The sequence below is a fragment of the Hemitrygon akajei genome, chromosome 1 (genome assembly GCF_048418815.1).
Source record: "Hemitrygon akajei chromosome 1, sHemAka1.3, whole genome shotgun sequence".
Taxonomy (NCBI): domain Eukaryota; kingdom Metazoa; phylum Chordata; class Chondrichthyes; order Myliobatiformes; family Dasyatidae; genus Hemitrygon; species Hemitrygon akajei.
The window spans coordinates 3,353,117-3,380,319 of record NC_133124.1 but is presented as its reverse complement, the minus strand read 5'-3'; the positions used below and the strand labels follow the sequence as shown (position 1 = coordinate 3,380,319).

Genomic DNA, 27,203 nt, shown 5'->3' with positions numbered 1-27,203 from the left:
AACGTTTCGGATAAATTTGAGGCAAACTCTTCCGCTGTCCCTACGGACGGTAACCGAAGGCGAGCCTCTCATTGCTTGTAATATGGCCCGTTGTGCATTGTGATCAGATTAGTTAGATATCGCTTAACGGGTAAATTGTAGGTAGTGTGTTTAAATATCGGTGTCATAGCAACTAAATGACGTGTACGAATAAATTATAGAGAACATTCTAGGTCTGTGACTGTCTCCCCCTCCTCTCTCACCCCTTCTCTCTCCTTTCCTCTCTCGCTCTCTCTCTCTCTTCCTCTCCCTCTCCCTCTTCCTCTCTCGCTCGCTCTCTCTCCCTCGCCTGTCTCACACTTGCCCCGGTGGATAATTTGCGGGGCCCTCCAGTGAGAAACACAGCTAGTTGAACACAAGTAAAACAACGTGCATGGTCCTCGGACGGACCAACCCTACCACGTCCTCAAGTATGTACTCAGTATTCTGGCTGCCCCCGAAAACTGGGGACGCAACGCTACCTGCATCCACACGATTCGACCACCATGTCCTCGTACTGTTTATAGACAACGTTATTGCCCGCGTCGATGTACAGAATACTGATGGGGCTCAGTCTGGTGGGGACGCAACAGCTCGGCGGAGTGGAGTTGGGGTCCATGGAGTTCATGAGGGTTTGGATGATGGCGTGGTTCGTGGGTTCTAAATGAGATCGCAGGGGGAAGTCACACACCCCTTCGCAGTGGTACGCCTCGTAGTCCAGGGGGGCGATGATCCAATCATCCCAGCCCAGTTCTTTGAAGTTGACGTGCAAAGGCTTCTTACTGCAGCGGGACTTGGACCTCTTCCCGTGTCTCTTCCCGTGCCGGTTGGCAAAGGCGGTCCGCCTCTTCCTGCGGCCTTTCAACAGCAGTCTGCCTCCCTCGGCCGAACCTTCTGAGGATTTAATGTTCTGCTTCATCTCGCTGAACAGGTTTTCTTTTTTCCGAGTTCGGGTGAAAACGACCAAAACTGCCTTTTCTTGGAGCGGCCTCCCTAACCGCCCAAGGCCCACCTGCCTAAAGTCAATCTCAAACCTGCTTTTACAAGATGTCACCTTAATTTCGAAGCAGAGTTGGGTGGGGTGCGGGAGTTTAAAGACCTCCCAAACATCAAAAACTTCCCATGCTTGTTTCTTTGAGTGGGACATGTCAAGTCTCCTGGACTCCAATAATTTGGGCGAGTTTCCCTGGGTGAAACACGAGTAGAGCTCAATGTCATACAGGCCTGGCGGCGTCTCCTCGAAATCCTCTGCCGGTTTCCTCAGGATCCTCAGTTCGGCCCCGACCAGTTCCTCCTTGTCCGACAACGTAGCTACGTCGAATAGATAGTTCTGCTTTTTGAAATGCGGGTGTGAGGATTCGTCTGCAAGGAAAAGGAGAGACAGAGGTGTCAGCAAGTTGTAAAAGCATAGAAGTTTCTGCAGGTGCTGGAAATCCATCACTCCCATCAGGGAGGAGGCTACGGAACATATACGCCTGAACCACAGAGTAAAATGGAGGGGGGAGATAGGAGTACGAGCTGGCAGGTGATAGGTGAGACCAGATGAGGGAAGAGGAATAAACAGTCGACGTTTCGGGCAGGGACCCTTCATCAGAACTGCAAACAGCGTCTTCCCCCTTACCCTGCCTTCCCAGTCCTGGAGAAAGCTCGGCCCGAGACGTTCATTTCCATAGATGCTGCCTGGCCTCCAGGCATCAGAAAGCTGGGAATGACGCGGTCAGGAGAAAAGCCTCTCTGCACATTATATTGGTCAAGTAGGTTCGGCAACTTAGATTACATAGATAATTAAAAATTCTATTATATATAATAAACATATACTTTGCCTATAATAAGACCTAAAAGCAGGGTTAGGCCATTCGGCCCATTGAGTCTGCTCTGCCATTCCATCATGGCTGCTTTATTAACCCTCTCAACCCCATTCTCCTGCCTTCTCCCCGTAACATTTGACATCCTTGCTAATCAAGCAACTGAATGCTGGAGGAACTCAGCATGGCAGGCAGCATCTATGGGAAAACAGTCGACGTTTCGAGTCGAGACGAAAGGCATTTTTCCATCGATGCTGCCTGGCCTGCTGAATTCCTCCAGCATTTTGCGTGTGCTGCCTAGACCTTTCTATATTCGGTAGGTTTAAATGAGATTCCTCCCTCTCTCCCCATTCTTCTAAACCGCGGCGAGTACAGGCCCAAAGCCATCAAACGCTCCTCATACGTTAATTTCCGGAACATTCTCGTGAATACATTGCATGTGGAGTATAATTAAAAGGTCTATTTCTATAGGACGAATGCTAAATAAAATTACTGATATGTTATAGACAGAAGTTAAACCTCCTTCTAAGCTCATGAAATAAAAATCTCCACACATTTTCACGACACGAGTCGGTGATCATGCGCGCCAAGGTAGCCTAGCGGTTAGCTTGCTGTTTGACGTACCTTGTCAACTATTTTAAAGGTTTGTGTATGATGTATCCTCGAAGTAAACTCAGCAAAAATAGAGCATGTTATTGAGACGGCTAATAACTTTGGCTCTCAGAGGAAATAAAGTCTGTTCAACATCCTGCCATCCAAACGTTTACGCACATCGAACAGTACAGGCTCTTCGGCCCACGATGCCGTGCCGACCCGTTAAGATCAATCTAACCCTTCCCTCTCACATATCCCTCCATGTACCCATATAACTAAGAGTTGTTCATTGTTCCTAATGTGTCTGCCTCTACCAGCACTGTTCCACACACCCACCACTCTCTGTGTTAAATCAAAACTTGCCGCCAGTCACCTTAACGCTATGCTCCCTCGTATTAGCGAGAGGACGAGCAAAGGAAGTCATCCAAAGGAACGGAGATACAAACCACTTGAGATTTGGGGAGTGTGAGGTGTCCAGGGAGGGGCGTCACCTCTGGTGACGGGGCTTGTCCTGTCCACTCTGGGGCAGCTCACTCACATTCGGTCCCACAGCTCTCACCTGCTGTTCCAAGTAGCTGTTTGCATGTGACAGCGGCCGCCCCCAGTCCATCGCTTCAACAAGCAGGCTAAACCAGGCGGGGGTAGCCGGCGGGCCTCATACCCCGGTGAGATCCGGTCAGTTCCAGCGGACTGGGCGGATGAGATCTACAGCGAGCTCCGACGCCCAGGAAGGTGGTTCTTCGTGGAGAGCGAGGGGCATGACAAGAGACAGAAGAAACCATGGCCATCCGCTGCAACCAAGGAAGACCCCAATTGTTACGACTGCTCGTACCGCGGGACCCGGACTTCCGAAATCGACAGAGTGCAATTGCCCAGTGCACGGTTTTTCCACTTTAAAAGCTCTCCCCCACGGGTCTCCCGTCATTGTCGGCCATGTTACTTTCATAAACTCATACATTTTATCATACTCGGGCACTTTTATTTATATTTAAAATGTTGTTACAACACGAATTGGCGCTACGAGTATTAGACATCCCAATTCCAATACAGCTTCAGTCGACTGAGAAGCATTAAGTCCGCAAGGGCTTCACCAGAGCTGTAGACACAAAATACTGGAAGAACTCAGCAGGTCAGGCAGCCTCAATGGCGAGGAATAAACAGTCGATATTTTCGGGTCGAGACCCTTCATCTAGACAGGACTGAGTCCTGACCTGCTGAGTTCCTCCAGCATTTTGTGTGTGTTGCTCTGGATTTCCAACATCGGCAGAAACTCTGGTGTTTATCACGAGAGGTGTCACAATTTGCAATTGAGCTATAGGATCAAATAAAACTGGAATTTAAATACAGTTTTCAGTTTATAGGAGATATTTAATGTTGCAATGGATAGACTTTCAGAATATCTGCCTTCACATTTAATAGATGACATTTTTTTTGTGATACCTACCAAGATTTCTGCGTATTCAACTTCACCGAAATAATACCGCGTTGTTAAAGCAGGCGTCATTTGTCCCTTGTTCTTGCTTTAGAGTTTTCACTTTTCCCAGTCTGCTCTGAGGAATATCTTCTCAAAGAAAATGCAGCAGTTTGGATGTCTGCCAGAAATGTATGATATCCTAATCCGGGCTGACCATTGAAATAATTATGGAACTAGCGCGCCTTTCTTTGCCTCGCACAAATAGCGTTTTGGATTACTCATCGAATGTGTTGTGGTAACCGGAGCTAGGGTTTTAAATCAGAAAGTGTAAGGGAAGTGACCAATCAGAATCAGGTTTAATATCACCGGCGTCTGTCGTGAAATCTGTTGTTTTGTGACAGCAGAACTTTGTAATACATAATAATAAAACAGTAAATTACAATAAGAAATATGTGTGCGTATATATATATATATATATATATATATAAGAGAGAGAGAGAGAGAGAGCTCGGGTGCCAAAAATTTTTGCACAGTGAGTATTTGTCAACTATTAATTTTTAGTAAGTATGTATAACAGTTAAATTGAATAAGTAGTGCTAAAAGAGAGTAAACAAAAAGAAAAGGTTGCGAAGTGAGGTAGTGTTCATGGGTTTATTGTCCATTCAGAAATCTGATGGCTATTCCTAAAACGTCTTCGGGTTCCTGAGAAGAGGGAGGGCATGCCCTGGGTGATGATAGATGCCGCTTTTTGAAGCATCACCTTTTGAAGATGTCCCCGATGATGGATCTGGCTGAGTTTACAACTTCCTGCAGCTTTTTTGTAGTTTCTGCAGGTAGATATATAGAAGCCAATGAGATGTTCGTGTCTGCAAACCTGTGTGATTTACATTTTACATAAGAAAGTAGAACACTACCGCATAGAAACAGACCCTTCGGCCCAACTAGTCCATACTGATCTATTAACCCGCCTAGTTCAATCAGCCTGTAGCAGACCATCGCCCTCCATACACCTCCCATAAATGTAGCTATCCAAACTTCTTTTACAATCGAACCCATATCCAGTGCTTGTGCTGGCAGCTCGTTTCACACCCTCAGCACCCTCCAAATGAAAAAGTTCCCCCTCAGGTTCCCGTTAAACATTCCACCTTTCACCCTTAACCCATGACCTCTAGTTGTAGTCTCACCCAGCCTCAGAGGGAAAAGTCTGCTTCAGTCAGGTCAGTTCGCTCTGCTCGGGATATTCCAGTTAATCTGCATGGAACAATCAAGATATCGTTGCACAAGACATTCTGCAGATGCTGGAAATCGAGAGTAACACACACAGGATGCTGGAGGAACTCAGCAGGTCAGGCAGCATCTATGGAGAGGAATAAACAGTCGACGTTTCGTACCGACACCCTACATCGGGATGTTGTTTGCCCCATGACCGTAATGAGGCGCGCCGTTAACTCCAAGAAGAATAACAGTGCCAACTACAATGCAAAGAAAAGATCAGTGTAAAGTCCCCCCCCCCACCAATTCCAACTTCTGCTAAAATCAAATCATTTATGATTAAAGAACCAAGCAGTGTGTTGTTGTTGTTGTTGTTGTTTTTTGCTAGGCTTATTTAAAAGTACTGTATCGGGAGAAACGGGTCCTTCCGACACAACGAGCCGCGCGTCGAGCACCTGCCAATGTAGCACTAGCCTAATCTTTACAGGGAAGTTTACAACGACCAATTAATCTTCTAGCCGGCAGGGTTTTGGTCTGTAGGAGGAATCTCAGGTGGTCACGGCGAGAACATACCGGCTCCTTGCAGGCTGTTTGGCTATCCAGGATGCGTGCTGGTTGTTCAGATGCAGATGATGTTCAGACCATGAGCCATTCGGCCCATCGAATGTGTTCTGCTAATCCATCATGGCTGACTTATTATCCCTCTCAACCCCATTCTCCTGCCTTCTCCCCATAACCTTTGACACCCTGACTAATCAAAAACCTATCAACCTCTGCCTTAAGTACACCCAATAACTCGGCCTCCACAACTATCTGTGGCAAAGAATTCCACAGATTCACCACCCTCTGGCAATTCCTCCTCATCTCTGTTCCAAAGAGACATCCAGCTGTTCTGAGGCTGTGCCCTCTGGTCCGAGGCTCCCCACCGTAGGAAATATCCTCTCCACATCCACTCTAGACCTTTCAATATTCGATACATTTCAACACGATCCCCTCTAATTCCAGCGAGTACAGGCCCAGAGTCATCAAATGCTCCTTATAGGTGGTTTAACTTTACTGGCTGCAGCGATCACATAGTCCGATCAAATCAGATGTTTTATACAGATGTAGCTTGCTCATTTAAGCACTGTACGAATCTGTAGCTTTTATAAAATTATTTTATAGCACAGTACTTGAAGGCAAAGTAATATCCTGGATATGTATTCACTTTCAATGCCACAGTTGTTTGGCTACTGAAATGCCTTGATCCACAGACGGTAAAGCTCGCCAACGCCTCTACTTTCTGAGGAGGCTGAGGGCGAATCATCCCTACTCACGTCATTCTATAGATGCACAATAGACAGCATCCTACCACACTGCATATGGAAACCGCACTGCTGCAGACAGGAAGGCTTTACAACGGGTAGTCAAAACTGTCCAATGCATCACCGGCACCAGCCCACCTGCCGTCCAGGACATATATACAGAAAAGAGCTGGAAAAGGACCAGTAACATCATGAAGGATCCCACTCATCCTGCTCAAACACTGTCTGTCACACTCCCACTAGGGAGGAGGCTACATAGCATCCACACCAGGACCACTAGACTTCCCCCTGCAGTAAAGCTGATCACCCATTAACCGACCCCACAAACCCCTAACCACCACTACTTCACCATTTCCTTCCAGTGTCACTGTATGTACAGACACTCCAGTGCCTAGCCTCACTTTATGGAGATACAATCGATCGATGTAAATAACCCATCTTAATGTACTTATATTTATTGTATGTTTTATAATGATGTTCTTTATATCATTGTTTGTGTGTTTTTTTCTGTGCTGCTTCAGATCCAGAGTAACAATTATTTCGATTTTTACACTTGTGTACTGGAAATGACAGTAATCAATCTTGAATTTTGAATCTTGGATTATTTTTTAGCGCAGTTCGTAGTTGTGAAGTATTACAAATTTAATTTGCTGGAGCGTAGAAGATTAAGATGAGATTTAATAGAGGGATACGAAATAATGAGGGGTATAGACAGGGTAAATGCAAGCAGGCTTTTTCCACTGAGGTTGGCTGAGACTACAACCAGAGGCAATGGGTAAGGGGAACATTGGGGGGAACTTCTTCACTCAGAGGGTGGTTAGAGTGTGGAATGAGCTGCCATCGTAAGTGGTGGACGTGGATCCGATTGCAACATTTGACAGAAGTGTGGGTAGGAACATGGACAGGAGGGGTATGGAGGTCGATGGGACTAGGCAGAATAATGGGCACGGACTAGATGGGCCCAAGGTCCTGTTTCTGAGCTGCAGTGTCCTGTGATTCTATCATTCTACTATCCCGGATGTTTATTCAATGTAGATGGCGCAGTTCTTTGGCAAATACAATGTCTTGTTTCGCAGCTGGCAGCTGGATTCACTTGGACCAGAGACGTCTCTAATAAAATGTGCAGAACTGAAGGAATTATTATTGATAGTGCACTTGTGTGTTATACTGGGGAATTGCCTGAGAGATTGCTTTCCAGAATGGAATCAGTCGATACCACACAGGCCGAATGCTGCCAATTTTAGCAGATTTGAAACAGATGACCGATTCTCGCTCTTGTCTCTAATGTATACACTTTGATTGGGAATGCATTTTAATAATCTGCTCGTTCACGAGTTGATCCGCGCCTGAGCGTCGGTCGTTTTATTTTTACAACACTGACTTTATTTTTAAACGAAACGATGCACACAAAATGCTGGAGGAACTCAACAGGTCAGGCAGCGTGTATGGAAATGAATAAATGTCGATGTTTCAGGCCGAGACGCTTCACCAGGACCTGAACAATGGGTCATGATGAAGGGTCTCAGCCCGAAACACCGGCACTTTGTTCCTTTCCATAGACGCTGCCCGACCTGCTGAGTTCCTCCAGCATTGTGAGTATGGTGCTCTGGACTTACAGCGTCTGCAGAATCTCCTGTGCTTATTTTTATTTTTACAAACTATCTTTAGGGGAGATCTGACAGCGGTTACCTGGATTAGAAGGTACGAGGTTGGACAAACTTGGGATGTTTTCTCTGGAACGGTGGAGGCTGAGGGGTGATCTGATAGAGATTTATAACATTATGAGAGGCATTGATAGAGCAGACAGACAGAGTTGAAATGTCTAATACCAGAGGGCATGCATTTAAGGTGAGAGGGGTAATTTCAAAGGAGATGTGAGGGGCAGGTTTGAGAGTGGTGGGTGCCTGGAATGTGCTCTCTGGGGTGGTGGTAGAGGCAAATACATTCGAGACGTTTAGATAGGCTCATGACTATGAAGGGAGTGGAAGGATATGGACATTGTGTAGGCAGAAGGGATTAGTTTAGTTGACAATTTGATTGCTAATTTAATTGCTTTGGCAAGCAAGAGAAAATCTGCAGATGCTGGAAATAGTATTTCAGGATGTATACTGTATACATTTCCCTGATATTAAATGTACCTTTGAATACAAAGTAACGCACACAAAATGCAGGAGGAACTCAGCAGTCCAGGCAGCATCTACGGAAAGGAGCAAACAGAGGACGTTTCGGGCAGCGACCCTTCAGCAGGACTGGAAGGGAAGAGGAGAACTCAGAGGAAGCATGTGGCGGAAGAGGAGGAAGATGTACGTGAGTCCGGGAGAGGGGGAGGGGTGAAGTAAAAAGTGAATAAAGAGCTGGAAAAGGGGGAGTCTGAGAGGAGAAGATAGAAGGCCATGGAAGAAAGGGAAGGAGGAGGAGAGCCGGGGGAAGGTGATGGGCAGAGAAGGAGATGAGGTGAAAGAGGGGAACGGGAATGGAGAATAGTGAAGGAGAAGGGGGGCAATTACCGGAAGTTCGATAAATCGATGTTCATGCCATTAGGTTGGAGGCTACCCAGACAGAATATAAGGTGTTGCTCCTCGGGTGCCTGGACCGTGATTGGCCATCTTGTCCAGGCCCAGGAGCAAGCCCAGCAGTAAATCCTCCTAGAGGCTCATACTCCGCCGTAGTGGGGCGCGGGGCTGAAGGGCAACCAGAACTTAGGAGCAGCCCCTTCAAGTATTCAAGCTGGGGTTGCAACCTCACGCTCCATATGAAGGTGCCACACCGTCTGCACCCGGCCACAAAAGGGATAGGCGAATGGCGTGTCAGTAAACCGGCTAACCATTGTGAAATTGCGTTTTAAAGACTGGCGCAGACGTAGGCCGCAAAAGGTGTTTTTTTTTCTTTTATATTGCTCCAGTTCCGTACTTTGTCAACAGGATTTAAATCGAGTGTTCACCTCAAATGCAACAAACATTTACGTAGAAGAAGGCAAATGCGATGTCAGCATTCCTTTCGAGAGGACCAGAAAATAAACTCAAGGACGTATACTGAGGCTTGGTCAGACTACACTTGGAGTATTGTGAGAGTTTTCGGTCACTCATCTGAAAAGAAAATGCGCTGGCATTGAAGAGGGTCCGGGGGAGGTTCAAGAGAACGATCCCGGGGGGAAAAGGGTCAACATAGGAGGAGCGTTTGATGGCGCTGAGTCCATCTTGTTGGAATTTGAAAGAATGAGTGGGAGCTCACTGAAACCTATCGAATATTCTAAGGCCGAGAGTGGATGTTTCTGTAGTGAGGGGAGTCTAGGACCAGAGGAAACATCCTCAGAATAGAGGGATGTCCATTTAGATCAGAGATAAGGAGGGGAGGGTGGTGAATCTGTGGAATTCATTGCCGCAGACGGCTGTGAAAACCACGTCATTTGGTATATTTAAAGCGGAGCTTGATAAAACCGTAAGACCTTAAGATATGGTCTCAGTTTTTTTTTGTATTTTCTCTCCATTTAAAAAATAGTCAACCTTTCAGTTCTTCTACCAAAGTGCATGAATTTAAATGATAGGTTATTGATAGGTACAGGGCCCTGGTGAGACCCCACCTGGAGTGTTGTGTGCAGTTTTGGTCTCCAAATTTGAGGAAGGACATTCTTGCTATTGAGGGAGTGCAGCGTAGGTTCACAAGGTTAATTCCCGGAATGGCGGGACTGTCATATGTTGAAAGATTGGAGCGACTGGGCTTGTATACACTGGAATTTAGAAGGATGAGAGGGATCTGATTGAAACATATAAGATTATTAAGGGATTGGACACGCTGGAGGCAGGAAGCATGTTCCCGCTGATGGGTGAGTCCAGAACTAGAGGCCACAGTTTAAGAATAAGGGGTAGGCCATTTAGAACAGAGATGCGGAAAAACATTTTCACCCAGAGAGTGGTGGATATGTGGAATGCTCTGCCCCAGAAGGCAGTGGAGGCCAAGTCTCTGGATGCATTCAAGAGAGAGTTAGATAGAGCTCTTATAGATAGTGGGGTCAAGGGATATGGGGAGAGGGCAGGAACGGGGTACTGATTGTGTATGATCAGCCATGATCACAGTGAATGGCGGTGCTGGCTAGAAGGGCCGAATGGCCTACTCCTGCACCTACCGTCTATTGTCTATTGTCTATTAGTCAGGGCATCAAAGGTAGAGGCGAGACGGCCGGAGAATGGAGTTGAGAGGGATCATGAATTAGCCATGATGGAATTGCAGAGCGAATGCCCTTCTTCTCAAATGCAACATGTCATTTACAAAGTATTTGTCGCGAGGAGAGCAAATGGTTCTGTTCCCGGATGTTGGGTCCCGTGGGGTCAACTTCCTCCCATCTGATTTCCCTCTTTGCCCTTCTCCCTAATCCTGAAGGGTCAGATGATAATTGACTTCCCGTTCCGCGGATAGGCTGTGCCACGTGACGTGCGGAGGACAGTGTGCGGCCAACCCGTCAATTAGCTGAAGAAGATAGTCCAGCCATTATCAATACTCTTCAGAGATTGCCTGCCTGGTGTCAGTGGTCGCACAACCAGGACTTGTGATGTTCACCAGCTGCTCATTACGACCATCCACCGCCTGCTCCCATGACCACGTGACGCTGATGGGGGAGGTGGGGGGCTAAGCAGGTGCTACACCCTGTCCAATGGTGGCCTGCAGGCCAGCGGAGGGAAGGAGTGACTAACACCTCCTTTGGTAGAGATGTGTCTCCACCTCGGCACCCGCTTGGCAGTTACGCACACATCGATATTCACGCTGGTAAGGCATGGTTTTGTACGCTAAAGACATACATTCGAAATGAAGAATAATTCCTATGTTAAGTGAGGCTTCACCAGTGCTTTATAATGTATCAACATTACATGCTCGCTTTTATATTTTAGTCCATTAGAAATGAATGCGAACATTGCATTTGTCCTGCTCACCACTGACTCAACCTGCAAATGAACCTTTAATGAATCCCGCACGAGGACTCCGAGGTCCCTATGCAACTCAGCATTTGTGTATTTTCTCTCCATTTAGTAAACAGTCGACCCTTTCATTTCTTCTAGCAAAGTGCATGATCATACACTTCCCAACACTGCATTCCATCTGCCATAAACTTGCTCATTCTCCTAATCTAAGTCCTCTCTACTTCCTCAGAAATACCTGCCCCTCCACCTATCTACATACCGTCTGCAACTGTCGCAACAAAACCATCATCCAAACCATTGATAGATAACGTAAAGAGACTCGATCCCAACACAGACTCCTGTGGAACATCACTAGTCACTGGTAGCCAAACAGAAAAGGCTCCGTTTATTCCCACTCATTGCCTCCTGCCATCAGCCACTGCTTTATCCATGCTAGAATCTTTCCTGTAATACCATGGGCTCGTAGCTTGTTAAGCAGCCTCATGTGTGGCACCTTTTCAAGGGCCTTCTGAAAATCCAAGTACACAACATCACCCGATTCTCCTGCTTGTTATTTCTTCTAAGAATTCTAACAGACTTGTCAGGCAAGATTCTCCCTTGAGGAAACCATGCTGACTATGGTCTATTTTATCGTATTCCTCCACATATCCCGAAACCACATATCTAACAATCGACCCCAACATCTTCCCAACCGCTGAGGTCAGACTAACTACAGCCCGCATGTACCAATACCTCATCCTTAGTAATCAACACCAACATCTTCCCAACCGCTGAGGTCAGACTAACTGGCCTATAGTTTCCTTTCTGCTGCTTCTCTCCCTTCTTGAAGAGTGGAGTGACATTTGCAATTTTCCAGTCTTCCAGAACCATTCCGGAACCTTTCGCTTCCCTCCCAACTACACAATGATGTTAATCTTAAAGGAGACCGTGAGATTCGGGAAGATTAGTTGGTCGTTGGCAGATGCATGGAAACAAAAAGAGTGTTTACGCAGAATGAACCAAGTAGGCGGGTTAGGATCAGATTCAGGGTTTAAAGTTCCAAGCTCAAAAGTAAGTTTATTACTGAAGTACATATATGTCACATATGCAACTCCGAGACTCATTTTCTTACGGTCATTCACAATAAGTACAAGAAAACGCAATGAAGGACTGCACACAAACGACCAATGTGCAAAAGATAACAGACTGTGATAATACAAAAAAGAAAAAAAGTAAAAATAATAATAAATAAATAATAAATATCGAAAATATGAGTTGTAGAATCTTTGAAAGTGACTCCACAGGTTGTGGAATCAATTCAGTGCTGAAGTGAGTGAAGTTTTATTCACACTGGTTCATGAGTCTAATTGGTTGAGGAGTAATAAGTGTTCATGAAGCTGGTGGTGCGAGTCCAGAGGCTCCTCAGCCTCCTTCCTGATGGCAGCAGAGAGAACAGAGCTTCTCCTGGGTTGGCGGGAATACCCAATAACGGACGCTGCTTTCTTGCGACAGAAAGGAAAGACTTACGGCGAATTTCCCTGAACTCACAGAAAATCTGGCGATTACAGTCAAGATTTACATGCAGATTTAAGCGCGATGATGAATCCTGATTACTGATTCGATGCAGCTAAATTCGGTTCGGTGAGCCGTTTAACGGCCACGCCGGTATTAAAGTTCAGCAAACCAGTAACAGGCAGCGTGCGTTAGGAAGAGATCTGAGGATCCGAACTCCTTGTTAGCAAAAGAATATTGTGCAGATCAACAGATCATCATGAAAGCTATTACCGCTTACTCAAGATTCAAGATTGTTTGATGTCATTTCCAGTAGGCAAGTGTAAAGGAGAATGAAATAATTGTTACTCCGGATCCGATGTGCCCCAAAAAGAAACTCAACAAGATACAGATCACAACTATAATAAGAACACGATAAATATAAATACATGTTATCTACTGTATATACACAGATTGATTGTATGTCCATAAAGTGACGCTATGCACAGGAATGTCTGTACATTAGGTGCCTGACAGGAAATAACAAAGTAGCGGTGGGGGGTGAGGAGTTGTCGCTCATTATCTTTTCGGTACTTTGGACTTTAATGAAGCACTTTGTGTATAGACTTCAACGTTCAAATGAAACGTGTTACCAAAGTCCCTGTATGTCATCACATACAACCACACGCAGAATGCTGGAGGCCCTGCCGAAACTTCGCTACACTTCCTGGCCTGCTGAGAGACAGAGTCTCTCTTGTTTGCGATTGAATATACAACCCCAATATTCATCTCCTTGCAGGCATTCACGGGAACATAAAGGAATGCAATAGAATCAATGAACGCCTATACACAAACAAAACTGACAAAACAACAACACTGTGCAAAGGAAGACAAATCGTGCAGATTTATTTTAAAGCAAATAGATAATACTGAGAACACTGAGCAGTAGATACGTTGAAAGTGAGTCTGTAGGTTGTGGAATCAGTTCAGTGAGAGCAGAGGGATTCAGTAGAGTGTACAACAATGGGCTTCATGTTTCAGAAATGATGATCGTCTTCTGGCGAGATTTTAGAGAAATTTGACTAGACAAAAACCTGAAACCACTAGACAAATCCCTTCTCTCTACTGTCATCAGGAAGAAGGTAGAGGAGCTCCAGAACCCACACTACCGGGTTCAGGGACAGTTACTACCCCTCAGCCATCAGACTCCTCTACCAGAGGGTTTAACTTCACTCAAATTCGCTCACCTCAACACTGAACTGTTCCCACAACCTATGGACTCACTTTCAAGGACTCTACATCTCATGTTCTCAATATTCGGTGTTTATTTACTATTATTATTTTTATTTTTTCAGCTCAAGCTGGTAAAACCTGAGGTACGGACATAGCCAAGCATGCTAATTTCTTAATAGCTAGGAACTTTCTGACTATTCTAGTGGTATTGAGGCTTTCTGGAGATTTACACAGATATCGCTGTGTGGGCCTAAAAGTTTAATGCTGTTGTGTAGTGACTTTGGGATGACACCAATTGCAGATATTACTATTGGGATAATGTATACCTTGTTCATGTTCCAAAGTCTTTCAATTTCCTCTTTTAATTCAGCGTATTTCTGGTGTTTTTCACTTATTTTCTGTAGGTTACATGTGTTTGGAATGGCTCAATCTATCAAATAAGTTGTTCCTGCTTGTTTATCCTGTGTTATTATATCTGGACAGTTATTATGGATTGTCCTATCTGGAATAACGGATCAGGAAGAATATAATGTGCAGGAATCTGACTCTAAAACTGGATCATAAACACAAGCTGTGGTATTTTTATGAATTTGTATTTTAAAGCAAAGTTTTGATGAATGATGTTGTCGCTTGCTTGTGCCTGTGTAAGTAATCAGATTGAGTGAATACGTTGCATTGTTTCTGGTTTCTCTTCGCACTTTCTGCACAAATCGTCTTGAATTTGTTGATCTTTGATTATGTATTTTTGGCGTTTTTTGTGTGTGTTAACCCCCCGGTCCTGTATTGCCACAAGGAATCGTCTGTTTCTTGGAAGAAGTCTCCAACTCTGAGCCAGGCCTTTCTTGTCCACATCTAGTCTGCTCAGATCCTGGGCTGTCTTCCAGGGAGGGACATGCTCTTCCATTGGTTAACTTTTTTTTTCCTGTAGTGATAATTCCTTCATATTTAATATAATTAATTTCTCTTTCTTTTTGTATTTGTTATCTTTTACATTTTGGTTATTTGTCTGTCCTGTTGGGTGAGGGCTTTCATTGAATCTATAGTGTTTCTTCTATTTACTGTGAATGCCCGCAAAAGTGAATCTCAGGGTCGTACATGCTGACATTAATGTACTTTGATAATAAATTTACTTTGAACTTTTGAAATGGGCGGGCGGGCGGGCTGTCTGATGGGGGAAGTTCCGGCGGGTAAGGCTTGCAGCTGTTGGCGTTTAGCAAGTTGAAGCTGCCTTGGTTGGAACAGATGAGATGCCGACAGGTCTTGGCCCATGGTTGTTGAGAGGAAGTGTCCTCTGGTTGGAGAGTCTGGAATTAGAGTCACTGCATAAAAATAAGGAAGAGCATTTTTAAGACAGAGATGAGTTTTTGCCCCCTAGCAGTGAGTCTTTGGAGTCTTTTCCCCTTTCTCAGTGGGCAGGGGAAACGGTTTTTAAATATTTTTAAGACAAAGGTCGGAAGATTATTGACATTAAGAGCTGATGTTTTCTGCCCAGGTTGTGATCAGATTCGCTATAAACTGCGGTACATGTTTGAGGAATTGAATACATTTGTAAGCCCAGCCAGCTCCGTTTGGACACTGGCCTCATCGGCATTAAGGACATCTTCAAAGCGCATAGCATCAAATGGCGGCATCCGTCATTGCGGACCGCATCGACCGGAACTGATCTTCTCCTCAGGAAGGAGGCACAGAAGCCTGAAGACACATACTTCAGAACAGCTTCCCCCCTCCGCCATTAGGTTTCTGGATAGACATCGAACCCAGGAGCATCACCTTGTTAAGTTTTTCTTTGCACCAGTTTACAAAAGTCTCAGGCATATTTAGAGCTAGACTGCCTAACATCTTTTGCAGAGTACTGGAGTAATTTTATGTGTTGCACTCTACTGCTACCATAGGGGAAACAAAAACAAATTTCATGACATATGTGATTGGTGATAAACCAGATTCTGATATGGGTCTCTATTGTGGGAAGGGGGCAGGGAGAGGGCAATCACGGTTGGGAAAGGGGAAGGGGGAAAGGGAGGGAGAGGGAAGCACCAGAGAGACATTCTGTAATGATCAATAAACCAACTGTTTGAAATCAACTTATATTGCCTGGTGTCTCAGGGCTGGGTGTGCCTGCACCGGCGTCACTCCCACCCCCACAACCTCTCCTGGCACTCCTTCTCTGCCATCTGTCCCACACCCCTCCCGCGGCGCTCCACCCTCACCATTCCCAACGTCGTTTGCTCCCGCCAGATTCACAAACTCGCTCCCCGCTCCGCGTTGACAAATACAGAGCTGTGCAAAAGTCTAAGGCACTATATATGCCCAAGACTTCTGCACAGAACAGTATACATATTTATTATTGTAATTTATGTTTTATTATTCTGTAGTGTTGTTGCAAAACAGCAAATCTCATGACATACGACAGTAATATTAAACCTGATTGGAATTCTGGTGGCTTTCTAATCCTCCTGAGCCATGTTATGACAGAATGCATCGTGAAAACGAAGGCAGCGCTCTCGACTCGCCTGTTCCTGCCTGTAATCCGAGCAGAAACTTCTAATAAGACTAGAGTCTGGTTACTCTTGGCTATTTCATCAGACCTGGCTTGTCGTGTTGGAAAATACCAATTTAAAATCCCAAATGAATCTACCGAGACACCAACGTGCCGCGCTGGCCGCACAGAACGGATCTTTGCGGAGCTGATTTGCGGCCGTTTTATTGAATCTAAGGACAACGTCTACTTTCGATTTATGGAGCGCCGTTCTCTGAGAAGGCGCTGCTTTTCGCTGTAGCTAAAGCAAAGTTCTCATACCAAATTAGATTAAGTGTATTTTCAAAGTACAAACACGTCACTATATACAACCCAGAGATTCATTTACTTGCGGGCATTCACGGTAAACTCTAGGGGGGAAACCGCCGACAATAAAGATGGACAAACAGCCACTGTGCAAAAAGAAACGACGATTTGTGCAAATACAAAAGGGAGAAAAATCAAGTTACGGTAATTATAACAATATAAAAGCAATAAATATCGAGAACATGAGATGACGAGTCCCTGAAAGTGAGCCCATGGGCTGTGGAAACAGTTCAGTGATGCCCTCTTCTCATTGCTACCATCAGGGAGGAGGTACAGAAGCTTGAAGACACATACTCAATGATTCAGGAAAAGCTTCTTCCCCTCCCCTATCAGATTTCTGAATGGACAATGAACCCATGAACACTACCTCACTACTTTTTCTTTTTTTCTCTCTCGTTTTGCACTACTTAATTAATTTAACTTTTATATATATGTATTACATTTCTTACTGTCGTTTACATTTTATCATTATGTACTGCATTGTAAAACAACAAATTTCCCGACGTATGTCAGTGATAATAACCCTGATTCTGATGGGACGAGTTCAGTTATCCCCTCTGGTTCAAGCAGCGACGGGAAAATGAATGCAAAAAAACTTCGTTCTATTAGTTGTGAGAATAACATACGATGCAGCGATTCACTTGGGAAAACGTGATCGGAGTTTATGAAGATACGAGGGTGAGGGTTGTTTGCATTAAACCCGGTCTTTACCGCTGATTAAAAGTAATTAACGTCACAATCTTTTATTCCAAACTATTATAATAAAGCAAATGGCACTGATTTGTCAACAGCTAATACAAGATTGAAAGGAACGCGACCTCAAAAATTCAGCTATTAATATTTCGTTTTACACAATGATATATCAGCGGCGGTTCCCATCCCATAAACACAATGTGTAAGATATTTGTACGCGACCGTTTAGGCCCTTTCTTACCACAGGTTCGAGTTTCCTTTTGGTCGGAGAAGGTGCCCTTCTGACTATCTCGCTGATCGTTATGATATCCCCTCTTCCTTTCCATTCTCTCAACACGGTGTAATATTAAACTTAGATTGGAACCGTCTGTTATAGCAGGCACTTGAAGCGTCTGTTCTGCATTAGTTGTTTTATATATGAGTCTCAAACAAATCGAATACAAGGTCACCGAATAATTAACAGTTTCCAATTCTCTCTTCATCCATTAAAATACTTTCCTGATTATATTTCATTTCCCCTGCGTCTTAGAGTTTTAAAGACATAGGGTTTTTTTGCGTTCAGTTATATGGTATCCAACGTAACTGGTTAAATAGAAAAACTCTATGTCTTAAAGTTTTTAAAAACATAGTTTTCCTTTTGCGTTCTGTTGAAGATTGTCATTTCTAGTACACACGTGTAAAGGAGATGTTGACAAAATAATTGTTACTCCAGATCCGGTGCAAGACAAAAAGATAAAGAACGGAATAATAAAAAAAATACTATATACGAGTAGCTTCTACACGTAGATTGATTGTATGTCCAGTAAGTGACGCCAGTTATATGGAATTTAGCGTAGTTGGTTAGATAGATAAAGTCTACGTCTTGGAGTTCTAAACGCACAGATTTTTGCGTTCAGTTATATGGAATTCAGCGTGGCTGAATAGATACAAAATCTCTACGTGTTGGGATTTTTAAAGATTTCGGTTAATTTTGCGTGCAGATTTATGGAATCCATTGTAACCGGATTCCAATGTAGAAGAAAAGTTCGTTCTAAAGGTCAAAACAAACGTATTAAAATGTATTCCACCGGTCCCCGACTGGCGTTAAATTTTGCATTACTATGTTTAAAGTAAATTTACTTCCACAGTATAGATACGTCAACATATACAACCCTGAGATTAATATTCTTGCGGGCTTTCGCAATAAATACAAAGAAATACAACAGAGTCAATATGAAAGACCAGACGCAACAACGGCCGACAGCCAAAGTGTCTGCAATTGAAAAGCTGGGGCGAATAAAAATAACTTAAATTGCTTGAACGATTATTTTCCCCCCAAACAAGCAGACAGTGCCCCAGAATTAAAGCTGTTCTTTCTGATTGGTGACGGAACGGAAGATTTAATACTCTATGTGTCACAGACATGTAACACGCGGGAATCCTGTGTAGCCATCACGAGGGGTACCACGCGCACTAAGTCAATCACCGCTTGATTTAAAAGTACTTTTTCTTTCAGCTTTAGACTCCGCTAGTAAATCCGGCGTATTTTCCTTAATTCCTTCCCCTAATTGTCCTGTTTTACTCTGCACGGTCTGTTGCCGTGGGTCCCCGGGCCAGCGCGCTCCCATCTGCGTTTTAATGAGTTACTTCATGCACCAAAACTAATGTTACTGCATTCGACTTGTTCTTGTCTGATCTTGCGACCGTAGCGGACGATGAAATTCGCAGACGTCCCTCCCCCTTGCGCTTTAATCTATCAATGGAGAAGTGGGGTTAATGGCGGGAGTTAGCGTTGGAGCCATTAGGTGCTGCGAAGAAAGTCCGTTTTTGATCCGACTGGTATGGAGGGTCGGGAAAAGCCGCCGAGAGTTGCAAACTCGGCAGCCCCATCATGGGATCGAGCCTCCCCAACATCGGGAACATCTTCAAACGGTGTTGCCTCAAAAAGTCAGCACCCATTATTAAGAATTCCCATCACCCAGAAAATGTCCTTTTCTCATTGCCCCCATCAGGGAGGAGGTACAGGAGCCTGAAGACACACACTCAACATCTCAGGAACAGCTTCCTCCCCTCTGCCATCAGATTTCTGAATGGACAATGAACTCGTGAACACTACCTCGCTATTTTCCCCTTTTTTTTTGCACGGCTTATTTAATTTATTTTTTTATATATTCTTATTGTAATTTAGAGTTTTTATTACTTTTTAATGCAACGTACTACTGCCACAAAACAACAAATTTCACGGCATAGGCCGGTGATATTAAACCTCACTGAGGTTATTTTAAACTGATCCAGGGCTAGGGAGTCTGCTAAGTTGCAGGGAGCAGCGGAATTCGCATCCAGCAATTAATAGCTCGCAAAGTAGCGATCGCGGAGGGTGGTAACTAGTAAAACTGAATAAGCATCTCAGAGGAGCGGAAGTCTGTGGAGTTTTCGGGATTTGCTATTGGCTGGGCCAGTTCATTACGGGAGTACAGACAATATTTGATATATTGTGACATGAACACGCAATTAGATCATTGAGTTCAAATACTCAAATCACTGTCTTTCTGCTAAACGACCCTCAGTAGGTCCTGCGCGGGGTCACTGCGGTGACACATTAAATCACATCAGCTTGGACGGAGAATGTGTACACAAAGAGCACAAACCCCAGCCCAAAATTGTGCTAGCAAAGTGACTCTAGCGGTTACTTTCCGCCGGCTTCGCGGATACGTTAAACATATGGCGCTACAGGAATTTACTTCGCATGAATTTAACATTGTAAACCTGATTACGGGGTAAAATTATTCAAAAAGCGGCCGGGTCTGAGCTAATCGGTTTACAGCAAATGCCAGATATCTCGATGTCGTCAAAACTACTCTCCGAGCGCACTGCAGCCACGGCCGTTAATTAAATCACCTCCGATTAACGATTTTTGTCCTTCAGAGAATAAAACCGTGAGACATTAGAGCCATTCAGCCCATCAGATCTGCCCTACTATTCCATCATGACTAATTTATTATCCCTCTCAACCCCATTCCCCAACCTTCTCCCTAAAACTTTTGACACACTGACTAATCAAGAATCTATCAAACTCTGCCTTAAATATACATAAAGACTTGGCCTCCATAGCTGCCTGTGGCAATGAATTCCAGATTCACCACTCTCTGGCTAAAGAAATTCTGTTTTAAAGGGGCATCCCTCTATTCTGACGCTGTGCCCTGAGCTCCCAGACTCCCCCATTGTACGAAACATCATATCCACGTCCACTCTATCGAGGCCTTTCAATAAAAAATGAAATCCCACTCCTCCTCCCCCACTCATTCTCCTAATCTCCAGTGAGAATACAGGCAAAGGCCCTTCGGCCCACAATGTAGTGCTGAACCAATTGAATTATCAATCAAACAGCCAACTAAACTGATCACTTGTGTCCATAGGACGTCCATATCCTTCCATTCTCCTCACAACTCTCTGGAATTAATCAAAAAATAACTAGAAATAGCTAGCACGAGAGGGCACAGTTTTAAGGTGCTTAGGAGTAGGAACAAAGCAGATGTCAGGGGTAAGTTTTTTACACAGAGAGTGGTGAGTGTGTGGAATGGGCTGCCTGTGGCGGCGGCGAAGGTGAAAACGATAGGGTCTTTTAAGAGACTCCTGGATGGCTACACGGAGCTTAGAAAAATAGAAGGCTATGGGTAAAGCCTAGGTAGTTCTAAGGTAAGGGCATGTTCGGCACAGCTTTGTGGGCCGAAGGGCCTGTATTGTGCTGTAGGTTTTCTATGTTTCTATGTTTCTATGTTTCAAACGCGAGGAAGTAGATTTCAACCTGCAGCTTTTAACCAATAATTTAGCATTAATGCGGCAACCGCTATTAGGAATCCCCACCACCCATTTAATTTAATTGCTATATATATCTTGCTGTAATATGTACTGTATATATAAAGCGTATTTATTTATTATTATTATGTATTGCAATGCTTTGCTACCGCAAAACAACAAATTTCAGGACAAACGCCAGTGACATTAAACCCAATTCTGATGCTGATTCTGACAGTGGCTTCTTTTGCCTTTTCAACGGCCAGGTTTCTTGGCCCAATAACAACTAAATGTTTGGGTGTCATTCGCCTCTGCACGCGTGCTGTGTTTTGTTTTAAATTACTCAACAGTTTAGTCTGCTGATCAATTTACCGAATCTCCGAAAGCTTCTCCCACTCGCACAGTGACTTCATTTTAATAAAAACTCTCAAGATGACTTGATCAACATGGTTGCCCCTTGTCCGATCAGTGGAGGGGGCAAAGGCGGCTTAAAACCAGTCGTTTCAGGCAGATGGGGCTCGTTAACCTTGTTTGGCAGCTCATCTAGGAGAAGGAAAACTCTGATCTCAAACCTCTGCTGCCTAGCAGTTATACCCACTTAAGGGGAAGGCTTCGGGGCCAAACATAGAAAACCTACAGCACAATACAGGCCCTTCGGCCCAGAAGGTTGTGCCGAACATGTCCCTGCCTTAGAAATTACTAGACTTCCCAAAGCAAATCCGGAGCTGGACTCCCTCAGTCGGTCCTCCGTTGAGTTCAACACGACGCCGCTGCTGCCAAACTGTATCGGTGTCTGCCGTTCCCTTGAGTTAATTCATCAGCGTGTAGAGGGGACCTGCTACACGAGCAACAGCTTGCTCTGCATACCGTACTGCACTGGCTTACAGCTAACATACATTAACGTTACAAAGTAGCTTCAAACTTTCGCTACATGCTCAAGCAGATCAACACATTTCAAATGGCAGGTTACCCCAAAGTGCGGAATGCTACTCTTTATTTTGTCTTACTGTGAGGTACAACTGCGCATACACTTCTCCGGTAACCCCCCCCCCCCCCCCCCACACACACACACACAATCATAATTGAAGCTACAGGAGTAACCAAGTCGACAATCTGAGGGGTCGCATGTTTATATCCATCAAGGCGAGGACAGGGAGATAAAATTCCTTTGAAGTAAATGCGTTCAGCGACCGATCATCCGGCTGATTTCTATTAAACTGGGAGGTTATCCGTGTCGCTGTAGTATAACAGGCCTTCCGACACTCCAGGACCAAGTGCCTATTGCGGTGTTATCAGCCTCAAAGCATCTTTTGATGAAATTAGGAAGAGAATAAACACGGGCTTTTGCCTGCATCATACACAGGGTCAGAGTAACACACACAAAATGCTAAGGGAACTCAGCGATCCTCTATGAAGAGGAGTGTTTTGGGCCGAGGCCCTTCATCAGAACTGAAAAAGTGCGTCCTGAAATCCATTAAAAGTTTCAGGAGACTGGGAATGTCACCAAAGACTCGCAAACGTCTCCAGATGGGCCGGGGAGACCATTCTGGCTTTCTGGTGTGAAGGGGCCACGGCACTGGATCGGAAAAAGCTTCAGACAGTTTAAACTCAGTAACTCCATCATGGGCACCAGCCTCCCCAGCATCAGGGACACCTTCAAAAGGTGGTGCCTCACGCATCATTGGGGACCCCCATTAACCAGGACATGCCCTCTTCTCATTGCCACCATCAGGGAGGAGGTACAGGAGCCTGTAGACATCGTCAATGATACAGAACCCCCATTAACCAGGACATGCCCTCTTCTCATTGCTACCATCAGGGAGGAGGTACAGGAGCCTGTAGACATCGTCAATGATACAGGACCCCCATCACCCAGGACATGCCCTCTTCTCATTGCCACCATCAGGGAGGAGGTACAAGAACCGGAAGACACACACTCAACATTTCAGGAGCAGCTTCTTCCCCTCCTCATCTGACTTCTAAACGAACAATCATTCCATGAATACTGCTTCACTATATTTTAATGGTTTTGCTATCTTTTGCGCCACTTTTATATATATCTTGGTATAATATATGGTTAATTTTTACTCTGTACTGCTACCGCAAAAATACTGTATCTTACGATTTATGCCAGTGATATCAAAACGTGATTCTGATCTGCAAACAAGAAAAAAATCTGCAGACGCTGGAAATCCAGAGCAACACACACAAAATGCTGGAGGAACTCAGCAGGCCAGGCAGCCTCTGTGGACAGAGTAACACACACAAAATGCTGGAGGAACTCAGCAGGCCAGGCAGCCTCTGTGGACAGAGTAACACACACAAAATGCTGGAGGAGCTCAGCAGGCCAGGCAGCCTCTGTGGACAGAGTAACACACACAAAATGCTGGAGGAGCTCAGCAGGCCAGGCAGCCTCTATGGAAAAGAGTACAGTCGACGTTTCGGGCCGAGACCTTTCATCAGGACTGGAGAAATAAAGATTTGCATCATCCCTTGCGTTTGTGATACATTGAGAAATGGGTCGTTAACTGTGAGCCGATTACAAACTGCCTCAGAATAACAGTTTCCAACGGTTACATCCAATGATCAGTTTAGCAACATTGACAGCGTGCACTTTAAATAATGTGAATCTCGTACCTGTGGAATCCTTCAAGGGCGGAGGAATATTATTATCCTTCTTTGTTCCTTTCAACCCCTTTCTTTTGAGCAAGATTAATCCGCAGTTTGAGTTTGTGCAGAATGCCGTTTTAACGAAAGCAGAGATCACACTGAACTCTCGGGATCCCCATAACATAAATACTTAACACGCACTAACGTGATGTCTATCTTTGCCAAACTTTGTAGAAGGTAGCTGGACAGACCTCAGTACAACTACACCGACTCCCACGCGCAGGCGGCACTAAGGTAGTTCTGAGTCCGGCTAAAATCTTGCGTTGGGGTCTGCTTGTTTAAGATGACTTTAAAATACATCTTAAATCTATTTGCAAATTCATGTTACAAGTGATCCCATGTGATACTAAATCAAAAACAGCATTAGCCAACTGGGGGGATGTTGTCGTAGAAAGCTGCTAAACTTTGCAAGGTGCCCTATCGTGCCTGAAGCGACAACGCCGATAACTCCGTATTAGTATATGGAACAGTACAGCACAGGAACAGGCCCTTCGGCCCGCAACGTTGTGCTGAACCAATTATATTAGTAATCAAATGGCAAACTAAACTAATCTCTTCTCTCAACACGATGTCCATATCGTCCTAATTCCCTTACATTCAAGCCCCTATCTAAACGTCTCTTAAAGCCCCGTCCCTAATGTTTCTGCCTCTACCCCCACCCCGGACAGCACATTCCTGGCACCCACCTCTCTGTGTGTAAAAAACAAACTTGCCTTTCACATCTCCTTTGAAATTTCCCCCTCTTACCATCAATGCATACCGTCTGGTGCCGTATCAGACATTTCAACCCTGCTAAAAGGTACTGTCTACTCGTAAGCCTTTCACAGTCTTATAAACCTCAACCAGATACCTCGGTCTCCACCGCTTCAGAGATTAAAAAATCAAGTTTCTTGTGATAGCACATCTCAGATCTCTTAAAACTTAGACCCTTAAGTGCATGCTCTCTGCTGTTAGAATTCCAGAACCTAATATTATCTTATTATTGTACTAATATCTTGTCTTATTTATTTTTAACTTTTCTAAACTAAAATCCTCTGTCCGCCCCACAAACGGTGAATGCTCTTTCCTGAGATCAGCTACAACCCCGTCTGCACAAAGTGGCCCGGACTGCAGCCGGCAGTAACGGCCGGCTCTGAACATCCGATGGGTCGGAGGGGAACTCGGGGTCCGATCGCAGCGGTAGCGTTACTAGGAACGGATTTTCGCTCGGGACCAACCTTCTGCTTGGTCTACGAAACTCGTGATCGTGTTGGCAGACTTTGTAGCGCGGAGGATACTGGTGTTTAGTCCAAGTTTCTCGGCTGCAGAGTAAGTCCTGTACATTGCCATCATGAAGTGGTGAGGGCTCACGCCGCCGGTCCGCCGGTGACCGCTCCCTCGGACCGGCAACGAGCGCACGGTGCCATCCGCTCGGAGCGCCGCGCCGCCGACCGCTGTCCGGGAGGAGGAGGCGGCGCCCGGAGCAGCTGGGGACAGAGCTGCCGGCTCCACGCACTGTAAACCCCACCAGCAGCAGGTGACCGAGCACAGGAGAAGGGCAGCGGCTCGGAGCGGCTCCATCCGGAGGGGATTTGAGGGGCGCTCCGCCCGGGCGCGGCTCGCTTCAAGCACACAAACGCACGGTACCTTGACTTCCCTGCCGCGGCCGCCCGTCCGCCGCCCCACTGTCCCGACGTGCGCGCCGGCCCGCCCACCCGCGCACGCGCGCCGCCGATGATTGGCCGGGCGGCGCGCACTGCCCGCCCCCATTTGGCCAGTGGGAGGAGGCAGAGCGATTCCCTCCACCCCCTGACAGGGCAGCAATATTCGGCCAAGGCAAAGAAGTGTGGTGCGCCCATTTCTCTAAGTGATCACTTGGTGTAAAAGTTCCATCACAGCGCGTCTCTTAAGACTCCTTGTGCAGGATTCCCTAAAGGTTAATTTACAGGTTGAGTCTGTGGTGAGGAAGGCAAATGCAATGTTAGCATTCATTTCAAATGGACTAGATTATAAAAAGCAAACATGTCATGTTTCATAAAGCACTGGTCAGACGGACGGAGTCTTGTGAGCCGCTTTGCGCCCCTTATATGTGTCGGCATAGGCGAGGGGTCCAGAGGAGGTTCATCAGAATGATTCCCGGAATGAAAGGGTGAACCTTTGAGGATTGGTAGGTGGCTCTGGGTCTGTACTCGCTTAAGTTTTGAGGAATGAGTGGCGATCCCATTGAAACCTATTGAAAACTGAAAAGCCTAGACAGAGTGGATGTGGAGAGGATGTTGCCTACAGTTTAGGACCAGACGGCACAGCCTCAAAATAGAAGGACGTCCATTTCGAAATAGATGAGCCAGATAGATAGTGTTGAATCTGCGGAATTCATTGCAACAGGCGGCTATAGAGGCCAAATCATTGGGTATATTTAAAGCGGTGGTTGATAAATTATTGATTAGTCCGGACGCAAAGATTACGGAGAGAAGGCAGGAGAATGGAGTTGAGGGAGATAATAAATCAGTCACGAAGAAATGGTGAAGCAGACGCGATGGGCAAAAGGACCTAATTCTGCTCCTGGTCTTATGACGGTGGGATAAATTAACACAGATTCTTCAGATGCTGGAAATCCACAGCAACCCACAGTAAATGCTGCAGAAACTCAGCAGGTCAGACAGAAACCATGCAGAGGAGTAGGCTATTCTGGTCCGAGACGCTTCGTCAGGTCTCAGAATGAAAGGACGTCAGAATGGTTTATGGTGGAATAAATAGAACGAAAAATCTAGTTTGCAGATCACTTCCCGGATGATACTTACAGCTGATTTGCCCTGTAACCGTTTTACAAACGCCAGTCCTGTGATGCACAACGATCGTGTGAAGTATCGATGACAGTTACTTTGAAAACATGGCCACCTATCAGAATCAGAAGCGGAACCTGGGTTACTGTCACCGGCAGCTGTACATAGTAATGCATTTATTTAAAATATATAAATTACAATTATATATAATTAAATAGGTAGTTCAAAAAAGGCAAAAAGAAGATGAAATGCTGAAGAAGTGCACATGGGTTCGTTGTCCATTCTGATGGCAGAGGGGTAGAAGCTGTTCTTAAAAACTATTTACATTGATAAAACACTTTACCATCCACATACACATTTGAAAATTATGTCAAGGTAAAATAATATGTGATGTGTTTCATTGGATTATGAGAATCTGGGAATTGGTGGTTATCTCAGGGAGGGGGGAGGCTGAGGGGGGGGGTCTGGTAGCGGTGTATATGATTATGAAAGGCACAGT

At 45.2% G+C, this 27,203-nt stretch overlaps 1 protein-coding gene across 1 annotated transcript; it reads right to left on the bottom strand.

Moving 5' to 3' along the window:
* Positions 1-289: 289 nt before the first annotated feature.
* gdf6a (growth differentiation factor 6a) lies at positions 290-25,502 on the bottom strand. The gene is made up of 2 exons (XM_073049994.1): positions 25,160-25,502; positions 290-1,380 (listed from the first exon to the last, which is right to left on the bottom strand). Exons 1-2 carry the CDS (start codon positions 25,500-25,502, stop codon positions 497-499), a joined length of 1,227 nt encoding a protein of 408 aa, XP_072906095.1. The 3' UTR covers positions 290-496.
* Between the last annotated feature and the right edge of the window lie 1,701 nt (positions 25,503-27,203).

What these genes read in the sequence shown, in the direction of transcription:
- gdf6a (XM_073049994.1), bottom strand. Translation starts at nt 25,502, where the DNA reads ATGGAGCCGCTCCGAGCCGCTGCCCTTCTCCTGTGCTCGGTCACCTGC. An exon ending in TTTCGTAGACCAAGCAGAAG is followed by an intron (nt 1,381 to 25,159) that starts GTTGGTCCCGAG and finishes TTTTCCTTGCAG; the next exon opens with ACGAATCCTCACACCCGCAT.